This window comes from Neltuma alba, unplaced genomic scaffold, assembly GCF_004799145.2.
Source record: "Neltuma alba isolate B1F8T4 unplaced genomic scaffold, ASM479914v2 tig00012422_pilon, whole genome shotgun sequence".
Taxonomy (NCBI): Eukaryota; Viridiplantae; Streptophyta; class Magnoliopsida; order Fabales; family Fabaceae; genus Neltuma; species Neltuma alba.
In genome coordinates, this window is record NW_021636911.1 from 36870 (window position 1) to 48591 (window position 11722).

General features: G+C 32.9%; 1 protein-coding gene across 6 annotated transcripts; it reads left to right on the plus strand.

Moving 5' to 3' along the window:
- Positions 1 to 699: 699 nt before the first annotated feature.
- LOC114727000 (SPX and EXS domain-containing protein 1-like) lies at positions 700 to 6804 on the plus strand. 6 transcript variants are annotated; one of them, XM_028913709.1, is made up of 12 exons: positions 700 to 1002; positions 1196 to 1321; positions 1781 to 1819; positions 1958 to 2050; positions 2130 to 2246; positions 3196 to 3291; positions 3682 to 3795; positions 4193 to 4246; positions 4430 to 4467; positions 5253 to 5403; positions 6008 to 6131; positions 6706 to 6774. In XM_028913709.1, the coding sequence occupies exons 2-11, from the start codon at positions 1256 to 1258 to the stop codon at positions 6128 to 6130; spliced, it is 891 nt and encodes a 296-aa protein (XP_028769542.1). In that variant the 5' UTR covers positions 700 to 1002; positions 1196 to 1255; the 3' UTR covers position 6131; positions 6706 to 6774. The 6 variants fall into 6 exon arrangements, with proteins under 6 accessions (XP_028769542.1, XP_028769541.1, XP_028769540.1 ...); XM_028913708.1 differs by having other exon boundaries at positions 702 to 1002; positions 6685 to 6759; XM_028913707.1 differs by having other exon boundaries at positions 707 to 1002; positions 4420 to 4467; positions 6685 to 6804.
- The last annotated feature ends 4918 nt before the right edge of the window (positions 6805 to 11722 follow it).

The following is an 11722-nucleotide window of genomic DNA, read 5'->3' on the forward strand; positions in this document are numbered from 1 at the left end:
CAATGCAAGCAACATGCTTTATCATTGACATTACCTTTGACGTTCCCTCCTAATATCATGAAGCCTCCTTCGCGCCTAACCAAATTCCCGTAATTCTGGTCTGAGATCTGATTCGCGGACCAGGACACGACAAATATTCATATGTCCCCAATCGTTTAAGCGCACCAACCGGAGATCGATCTGCACTCTAGCTCCATTGCTTCCTCTTGTAGGAGTTGATCTGCGGTAACTTCTCTTTTCCTGGATTGTTCTTGTTGCACTGTGTTTACCTGTAAATTGTTAATATCTCAAGAGGTTGTAGAGCTGTTTGCATGCTGGGTAATTGGCAAATTTGGGCCTTGATGCCTTCAGATGCATGGACTTTTATGTTTCTGTTGTTGTTCCTTGTTCCGGAATCGTGTGGGCAGGAAATTTTTTTGGTTTCATTTTCATGTGGATTTATTTTATGTGAAGCCTAAGTTTTTGAAGAATTGGCAATAAATTTGCTCCAACTGTATGGCATTTCAAAATTTCAACTTTTTTGTGTTTTATTTTCTGTTGACGGAACGCAAAATGGGTTGAGGTTGTTGGATTTGTATTTAATGGGTCCTCTGTTTCCATTTATTTCAGTTTCGGACTTACTAGGAAATTTAAAGTAAAGCAACTCGCTTAAAGAAGTCATATGAAGGAAAACTTTAACTTTTTCTTTGTTCAGAATTTTGAGCTATCTTAAGCATTATCATAAAGATTCCCTCCCTATTCCTTGAACTCTGTGAGGTTTAGTCTTGGGAAATTAGTAAGTTCGTTCCTTGCCCATTTGGGAAGCTAGCGTTCTTGGATTCACTTGTTTTCTCCTCTCAGGGAATACAACTTTGGCTTCACAGATTGCCTTATAGCACTTCAGTCTCCACATTAACTTCCTCTCACATGTATTGTAGTCTTTGCCTTTTTGGCCTTAAGGAGAACAAATATTCCTTAGAACAACCAATGATTTTGAGTTTTTACATTGAAAGGAGGACCTTGGTAAGTTTTATTGATATGCTTCAAGTTTGGCTGACAATGTGAGCTTTGGTTGTGGTGGTTCAGATTCTATATTTTATGCCAACTTTCCTTTTTTATGTGCATGATGCGATCCTTTATGCTTGTCTATCATTTGGTATTCAAACAATCTTTGATGAGCTTTAATGCGCTTCAATTTCTGTTCATTTTGTTTCAGAAACGAGCAGGGTCAACAATTTTGTCTAATAAGATTGTCGAATAACAGAGTTCTCATGAAATGAAGAGTTTAACCTCACCAATTCAAAGTGCTATGCCGTCTCCTCTTTTTCTATGGAGGTTTAAGGTTTGTTAATATATTCATTAATTCATCTGCCTGTCGTTCAGACCTTGTATGTCTGTTTGGTACCATATAAAACTTAACTTACATGCTTACTAGGTTCAACTATACATAGAACTTTATTTGAGGGTCTTTCCTATTTAAAATGATATCTTTAGAGCAGCTCATTCTATAATATTTGATTGCCAAGAACTTTCTGTCTTGTATTTATTTAATCTCCAAATTTGCATTTGTTGCAACATCCATGTTCGACTCCAGTGTTCCTCAGTCATGTTAGATGGGCTTAATCTCAACCTTATGGAAGAGAACTATAACCAGCTCACTTTTGGACTGATGTTGATTTGTTGATTTTTTTGGTCAAATTGATTATATTAATCTTTATGTTGATAGTGAATACCTTGCTTTAAAACTTATGTAGTTTGCTAACTTCTGTGATTTCTAAACCTACCTGATTGATTTTCTCAGGTGTTACTCTTTCTGACGTGGGGCTTTATTTGTTGTAAGGTTAGAGTTTGCCCCTTTTTGCTTTTGTAATATTATTGGTCTCCATGGATGCCAATGAGTTACTCTTGTGAAAAATCCGCTGTCATCAGTTTAACTATTTATGACCTAATACTCATCTAGTTCCTCCCTTTGCATCAGGTTGGATGGGATTCTGTCATGCGAATGGATGCAAATTTGCGAAATCTTTTTATATATGAGGCATTTTTGTATTATAACCCTCTTCTTCTTGTGGTGAGTTGAAGTTAATTATCCTGCATATGTTGTCTATTCAAAACATCGTACCTAATAAATTTAATTGTTATTATTACAGACTATGATGGTCTGGCTTTGGGGGGTGAACTTGTGGGTTTTTTCACAGTCCAATGTAAGCTATGCAAAAGTTTTTGATCTGGATCAAAACCATCTTACTCACAATGAAATATGGAAGGTACTCAGCTTCTTTTTCTTCAGTTTGGAGACAATGTGAATATCTCATACGAATACAACAACAACAACTAGCTAATGCAAGGCCAAATTAATTTGTCCTTTGAAGAAAGATAGTTTTTTATTTTACAGTAGATTGTAGGATTTGGAGCAAAGTTTCATGCCACTTTGATGATCTAATTGTATGAATATTCAAAATTATCTCAGCATATTGATATGCATTTGGATCGGATGTTTCCTTGTATGTTTCTGAAGTTGCTGGTTGCTAAACTTACTACGTAATTTGTAGTTTGACCTTGGCTTTGCAGAAAAAGTGAAATTCAGCAACAAGATAGTCACTGATGACAGTTATACATCCCAGCATTTTCCTATTCTCTAGAGATTGAATTTTCGAATATGACAAGATTGTTTTCTTTGGGTCTGTTTCTTTAGTTATTATTAGAACCGAACCATCTAAGAAAACAGATAATTCTTCTCTTATGTTCCATTTTCACCATAGCATCCTTTTTAACACTATCAGATGCTAACCCAGTCCTATATCTTATAGGTCAATGTTGCCTCACAGTTATGTGTGTACAGATGGGAGAGTACAACCTTAAATTTATTATGTGCATGTTCATTCTGCAACATAATGCTTGTCTCTAGGTTTGGCAATAAGCAATATTGTTTAGCTATCATGTGACAATTTTATTCTGGTCGCCTCTTGAAAGCAATATCTCAAATTTTCTTTCATGCTGATTGCTTTAAAGGCGATGTTATGAACATTATGGAAGTAACATACTTGAAATGAATCTTAAAGGTTAGTGATATCTTTGTTTGAAATATTTATTAAAAACAGAAATAACTGATGTCGTGACAATAGTACCATTTGTTTTTAACCCCATTGGAATGCTAGCGCTATGGACATATTATCTTGTTTTAACATTTGCTGCTACTCTGTATTTTATTTGCAGTGTAGTATATGGATGACAATCATTGTCCCAAGTAGCATGACTGCTTATCTCTATCTGTATTCTCATGGAGAAGTATCATTGGCTGCTTCACAACCAGTGTAATATCTGCTCTATCTCTTGTTTTGCTCGTAGCTTTCTCTCTGTTACTCTTTCAGTTAATTGAATTACATTTTTACTTAGATATTGCATTCATTTGCTTTTTCGTTGTTGTAAAACTATCAACCTTACTTGAAGAGGATTTGTTTTATCTGCCTGTTTTAGTCTACTTTTTCTTTCTGTTTCATAGATAATGCTTTTCGTTTTTTTAATTTTCTTACCAACTTTGGGCAGTTATTGATTATAATTTTGAAAAAAAAAAAAAATCAAACATGTTAGTTAATTTTTGAAGTAGCTAGAAATAAGTTTTCCAAGATATCAGCAAATTTTCAGTTTTAAGAAAATTTGTTTTTCTATGATATGTTCTGACTTTCTCATGCACATTTGCAGGTGCTTCTTTACATCTTTGTTGCAATAGTGTTGATCTTTCCCTTCGATATTTTCTATTTGTCATCTCGTTTCTTCTTCTTAAGGACAATGTGGCGGATAGCTTTCCCTCTACAGGTAAGCTTTTGTGCTAATTTATACTTCTACAGTTAGAAGCGTAGATTTTGTCACAGCTTATCTGGTTCGGAAACCTGTCAAACAAGTAACAAACCTTCATGCTAGGTCATTGCATATGTCCATGCTGGTAGAATATGAAATTTTGACTTTTTATCAGCTCTGTTCCCTTTATAAAGCACCTGCGAGATCCAATCTAGGTTTCCAATTTCTTAGTTTCTTAATGTGAATTTCTCATTCAAATGACCTATAAATTGTTTACTGGGTTTTATATTTTACGTTGTAACTAATTTTACTTGTTTGTAATGTATTTTTTTTGTGTCATTTTCCTGTGAATGTCATTTTTGTAATGCCTATTTTGACCTGCACAGATAATGATCTTTTCAATTTCTCCATGCAGCCAATAACATTTCCTGACTTTTTTGTGGCTGATATTTTCACTTCCATGGCAAAGGTACAAAAAATAACATAATAGTTGCTTTCTTGGTGCTTTCCCCCCAAAGTATGCCATATCTCAAACGTCACCATTCTTCAATTTAAATACTTAGAGATTGTAAATTTACCCTTTTTTTGGGTCTATCTTGATGCCTTTTATGTTACTGAATGGGAGCTAACCTTTGCTTACAGGTATTTTCAGATTTGGAGCGCTCGGTTTGTAGAATGGTTAACAGACAGGTAATTAATATATCCTTTAAACTGATTGAGTTATTCTATGTTTTTTCTTACAGTCTCTTGAGTTGAATCTATCTTTTAGGTTGATTTACCTTTTACTGTTGTTAGTCCAAGTATCCATTCCACATGTGTAAAACATCATCTATGATATATCCACCATTTTATCTTATTGTAGTGATCTGAAATTTAAACACATCTAATTATGTCATCTCTCCAGCATAAATATGCAATTTTACATGTGCATTTTCAATTATCATTTATTCTCCCTCTCTTCATGCGGGCATTTATGAATCCGGTATAATCAGTGGTAAGCTGAGTGATACACAATTATTAGTTTGTCAACCATACAGTTGATTAAGCTTAAGCTATTAAGTGAAGGCATTTGGATGGTTTTATTATAATATCCAACACAATGCACTAGCTTCATGGAGAGCTCTTTGGAATTGAGTGCCGATAAGGCATGAGCATAGCATGAAACTCCTGAGTGCTATGGGCCTAATGCATATCAGCCAATAAGAGTGGCAGGAAATTTGGGAAAGTACACTAATTGGGGAGCCTGAAAGTTAAAAATTGGTGTATTTTTTGTTCTTCTCACCGGTTGTTATTTTCATTTGCTTTCAGCTATCTATACAAATATAATGTTCACTAATGACATGCAATGTCTTTCTGGATGTTACTTTTATCAAAATCGCAAGGTTTATGGGGTGTTATTCTTGCCCTGAAGAAGTACTTGACTCTTTGAATGTAAGCTTCCTTTTTTTCTTTTTTTTCCCCAAATTGATATTCAGGTTGCCACAATTGCATGGCTTGAAGCTGATTCTGTTTGTGGTAGCCATTCAAGTGCAATACCGATGGTACTCATGCTCCCTTATCTCTGGCGTCTATTACAGTGTCTTCGACAGTACAAAGATACTAAGGAAAGAACATGCCTTTTTAATGGTAATAGTTCTTGGTTACTTTTTCCCTTGTGCCTATAACTGATTAGCATACTTTTTCCTGGCTATACTTTCTTTCAATTTACCTTGGATTTTTTGAAGCTATAAGGATTTGGTTCAAAGCAAAGACTAAAGACTTAGCTTTTTGAAACACTTTCTTTCCACAGATGAAATAAAATTTTATTGTGTGCAAAAGCTAAGTTTTAATGGAATTCCCCCCGGCCCCCAAACAAAAAATCCTTTTGGCTCCATATGTATTTTGTATTCGCATCTGTATTTAATGCTGGTTTTTTATGAATATTATCTTGCCAAGTTTTCCAGACGAGGAACTTTATTTTATATTCATTGAGTGAGGTATTTTCCTAGTTTATAAGATTCTCTACTGTTTTGTATAGAATTTTACCATTATTTGCACATTTTATCTTTTTCTGCTAGAATCTTTTATTGCGTATTTGCATAGCACATAGTTTGATTTTGAATCTTTCAGTTTCCATTTAGATTAACGGTTGTAACTTTGGTATTCCCATCATACTCTTCCTCTAACTCCCATTATATCTGTTTTTCAGCATTGAAATATTCAACAGCTTTCCCAGTGATTTTTCTTTCAGCCCTTAAATATCATGTATTCCCTGAGAAGTGGACATCTCTTTATCGGCCACTTTGGCTTCTCTCGAGTGTTGTTAATTCTCTCTATTCATTCTACTGGGATATTACTCGAGATTGGGATTTAAGGTACCTCACATGTAATCTCTTCTTTCAGACTAGGAGCAGCAGACCTTGCAATTTTCGAAGATTTATAAATACTACAACTACTATTATTTTTTATGAACTTATGATGTAAAGAAATTCAGTTTTCTTGACTTTTAAGATAACTCGTGTTATAACCTACATTGAAGAAGGGAAGGGTGGTTGATCCATGCTATATGCCGGAAGTTGGTTTGAAAATAGGGGATAAGACTTAAATGGAATTCTTTCAATGCTTGATATTAAGCTCTCTCCGTTTGAGATGTAAGATACATTCATGTTTTACGGTTTAGCTGTGCCCTGTTGATTCACTGAACAAAGTTTTGCCATGTGCCATGATTCCGGACTAGATAGCAATAGATGTGTTACAGTTTAGCTGTGTCCTATTGATTCACTGCACAAAGTTTCGCCATGTGCCATGATTCCATTGGACTAGATAGCAATCACTTGAAAATTGCACCTGAATATGTCACATTTCATTTCATGTTAAATTCACTCTGCTTCACAAGCTATATTGAGATGCATTTTCCTTGTTTTACAGTAACTTTTCTCGCATATTCAGGTTCAACAAACCAACTCTGATTTCCAACCTGTTTTATGGGAGAAAATGGGTAAGAATGAGATCCATTTAGTTTCAACGGATTAGAAGGTCATGACTGTATTTGGCCCAACTTGGCTTGAAACCGCCTAAGGACCTTCTCAACTTTAGGTGGGAAAAGCATTATCATTTTGAGTAAATTTTGACTGTTCTCTTGATATGGGCGCTCATATCTATTAAGAATAACTTTTATTTTCAATGAAAGAAGAAATTTAGCCCATGTACATTGGCTAGATGGTAAGACAAGGAATTGGGTAAAAAAGAGCCATTTTTTCATCTTAAATGAAGGGAATCCGAATTCCTTAATCCTTATACCTAACCCTGTGTTAATTAGGCCTGGGCTCAAGTTTTGTAGGGTTTGGCATTGCTTGGAGTATGGTACTGCTTGGGAGAGATCCCTCCTTCTCACAAGTCTTGTTGTTTTTAACTTGCAGATATACTTTGGGTAATTGGAAGCAACTTCCTCCTGCGCTGCTCCTGGACATATAAACTGTCTGCCCATCTTCGCCATAACTACCTGACAGTGTTTACAGTTACTGCTCTGGAAATGTGCCGGCGTTTCCAATGGGTGTTTTTCGTGTAGAAAAAGAGTGGAATAAGATGACTCGGTCCAGTGTTCAGCTTACGGAAATCCCAAGAGAGAGAGGAGAAGTTGCTGGGCTCTGACAATCATCAAGTATAGGGAGGCGAGTCCCTCCAAATTTTGTCGAGATTTTCTTTAGATTCAACACCACCCCTTTTTTTTTTTTTTTTTTACTTCTAGGCTCAAGCGGTTGAGGCTTGCCTTGCATGAGAAAGGTGCATTCGTATTCCATTAATTTGATAGATATATAATATATGTAGGCTCATTATCGTAAAATTAGATATCAGTTCATTGCCATTGACTAGTGAAAATATACTTTCAATTTCAGCTTTAGTATATGAAGTTTCAATCGTCCAAAGTACTGGCAGGCTGTATTTTAAGACACTTTTATGTGTTATCATTTGGTTTATTTAAGAACCAAGGCATGCGAGCTTGCTTCGCTCGCTGCAACAGAGTATCCTTCAATATATTCCCTTCATGTCTTAATATGTGATCAACTCTCACCGGAGAGAAAATATAATTCATGTGCTACCTCCGGTTTTTGGAGAAATTAAAGAAATTAGTTAAGTTTGTCTTTACTAGAATACCTTTGCTTATCATGTGTATTAGTAAAACCATCAGGTAATGAAATTTTGACATGTGTAAATATTACAAAAAGTACCTTGATAAAAATAGACAAATATGAAAAATAGAGTAGATTGAAGTCTTATATTAAGATATAAAATAAAAGCCAAACTAATTTTTATATTCAGGATGGAAAATAATATTAAACAAGGAAAGTATTATGTCCCACGAACGCGTATCCTCTTATGGCTTTAGGGGAAATCGAACAAAATCCTACCGGCACTTCAGATGATAAAATTAAGAGGAACAGACATGGCTGGGACTACTCGAAAGATACCCATTTAAGTGCGTAACGTGACTGGGTGGTGGGAAGTTAATAAGCAATGAGGCAACCCTTTCAAACAGGTCGAAAGCCACGAAAGAAAATAAAGTAAGAAGTCCAAAAAAGAAGGAAGGAAAAATCCAGATTCATCGCAATTAGATACGTAAAAGAAAAACTGAATATCAAAGGAAGGATTTGATCGCATACATAATCATACTTTTATAACATACATACACCTTGAGATTCACTTTTATCACAGAGTAGGAACTGAACTTCACTTTGACGGATATTTCAAGTGCTATCTTAAACCAGAAAAAATCTCACTCCCACTGACAAGATCTTTGCACTATACCACGCCTCTTGAAATGTTCTTTTCCCTACATATTTTGAGCTGATTTGATGAGATTTTCTAACCTTTTTTTTTTTTTTGGTCAGCTGAGAGTTTCTCTAACTTCCCACCAGTCCACTTACACGCTACTTGACTCGATGCCTCAAATGTAAATATCTTGAGAACAGGTCACGAAAAGTTAGGCCTGAAATTAAAGCGTCTCTTATTTGTCTTTTTATTTGCAGATATCAGGCTCCAATCGGCAGCCTTCCCACTTTCAGGATTACTCTAATGCCCTATGCTTTGGCACCACCCAGACCCAATAGAGGAGACTTTGATTGTTTTACAGTGACGTAAACAAAATATTTGGCGGAAAAATTATATAAACAAATATGAATGTCTGATACTACTTCTATTCTTAATATAAGAGTTAATTAACTAATTTAAATAGATTTAAAAAGTTTGTTAAGCTAGTTATTTATAATAAATAGATGTTATCTGTTCTAAATATTATTGTTAATCATGTGTTTAGCTAGAACTGTTATTTGATGGAACCTTTAACATGTACGGCTACTATACGAACTACGTTAAAAAAATAGATAAATATGAGAGACAACGTGAATCGGGATCTTATTTTAGAAACAAAATTGAAAATCAAACTAACTCTTATATTAAAGACTACAGATAGTACTTTTTTTTAAAAAAAAAATACTCATTCACTATTTCTTCTTCATTTCTTTCTTATTACGGATATTATGGGCAGTGATTTATTTACAGTAAAAAGTTTCAAAATCAATGAACACGAGTAAGTTTAATTCACTAATCTTATCCTCGTTTTTTTCGTTCCTCGTACTCAACGTTTATCATTTATTTGCCCGGAAAATGAGAGGAAAAAAAAAAAGATAAGAAATTTATTGTACATACACAAATGACTTTCACTTTCATCTCCCGATTTACATTTTGTTGCTAATTAATTACTTTCGTAATTGACCTTTTTATATCTTTTTAATATCCATCACCGTCTAATCAATCAATTAGGTCTTATTTTGAATTAACGTGTCAATGATATAATTATATTTATTTACCATAATCTTCATTTCTAGTAAAAACTTGATGAATTTAAAATTAACTAATTCGTTTCCCTTGTTTCTTAGAGTTAGTATATTAGAATAGAAAATAGGCAAGGACTGATCAATTCTTAAAAATGAGAATATTAATTTTATCATTATAAGATTGAGGAAAAAAACTGTAACTGGAGCAAAAATAAAATAAGATAAATTATTTAATTTCAAAGAACAAAGCTAGATGGAACAAAACACAATGCCCCTATAAATTTTGAATCATGTGCAGATAATTTCTGAATTTATTTGACAATATATTCTATAAACTTTTTAATTTGTGCATATGTCTTGCTCGTGTTAAGTAGCACGTCACTGATAGTGCCCTTTTTTTTTCCCCTGTGCAAATAAGCGTCTTGAACATCTGAATCACTTTCATAAACTTAACTCGATTCATCATCATATTACATTTCATTGGTAAAATATGGATTAGTCAACAATAAAATAATTGTTTTGCATAAATCGTCAATTTTTGGAGAGATTCGTTATCAATTTTTACATATTAAAAATATTATTTGCTCCTCGCATCAAAAACCAAAAATTGAGAAGTCAAGCGGGACTTGGGAAGAAAAAGTTAAGACTATAATCCGCTTTGAGAAATATCATATTGAATTCTTCTGATTTTATTTATTAATCAATTCCAACGTATTTGATCATAATCAAGAAAAATTTTAAATCTTATTAACTTCATTAAAATTTAATAACTTTTTAATTTATCCCTCCTTAGTATGTACTTTTTTTTAAAGAAAATTAGTAAATAACAGTAAAACAGTACAAAATACTCTTCTCTTTTTATTTATAAGTCAGTTTCAACATGTTTTTCATAGATCAAAGAAAACCTAAATTTCGTTAACTCAATTTAAAATTCAATAAGCTTTTAACTTTATTTCTATTTAATATATATTATACCTAATATAAACAAAATCAACGTCATAATAAATTAAGAGTAAAATTGTATGTTTATACAAAAAATTTCTATTACTACCTTACAAATAGAAGTAAAAAATATCTTATCCTTCTTATCCATAGGAATACTAATAAATATGGTCCCTTTCTGAACGAATAAATGAATATCGGGGCACACTTTTTCATCCGCTAATAGCGGCGCAGCAGCATGAACCCGCCGAGTGGCCACATGCACAAACATCCGAAGATTCTTTAAAGAACCAAAATTGTGGGAAAAGGTGAGACCATATGCATTTTCATTATTTATTGGTTCTTTTATCTTATTTATAAGACAGAAAAAAATATTTTTTTAGTTCTATTTATAAGGTTAAAAAAAAATTTGTATGAATATATAACTTTACTCTTCATTTATTATTGTGTTGATTTTATTTAGATGAGGTATAATGTATATTAAATAAAATTAAAATTAAAATTATTGAATTTTAAATAAGAGTTAATAAAATTAAGATTTCTTAATCTATCTAAAACATACTGATCTAAACATACTGAAAATAATTTATAAATAGAATAAAAAGAGTATTTCAAATTCGGATAACTTCGCCCAGAAAGCAGATTATTTGATGTAAATTCAAATATCATATCATGGTTATAGGACCTGAGAACTGAACCCCCCATTAAAAACCGAATATAATACATTGAATATTAAAAAACAAATTCCCAAAATTATCCCAACAAAGTAGACCTTTTAGTAAGTATTGGTCCTTTAAAGCAGCATCCTATCATGTGTTGACGCGAAAAGGTCTACTTTTTGGACTTTCTCTGTTTACGCCTGATCGTTACGCCACAGAGGGGGGGGGGGGGAATTTTATTTAATTGTGTATATTAATTAGAATTATTATTTAATAAAATTTTTAATATATGCAACTATTATAATAATTATTTTTTAAAAAAGATAAATTTAAAAGACAAAATAAATTAGGATTTTATATTTACGATTAAATTAAATATTAAACTAACTCTTATATTACTTCGGTCCGTAATATAAAAGATAATTGACTGATTTAAATAGATTAAATGAGTTTGTTAAGTTAGTTATTTGTAATAAATAATATCTCTAGTCCGTAATATATTATCTGATTTGATTTTATTTTAGTCTTAAA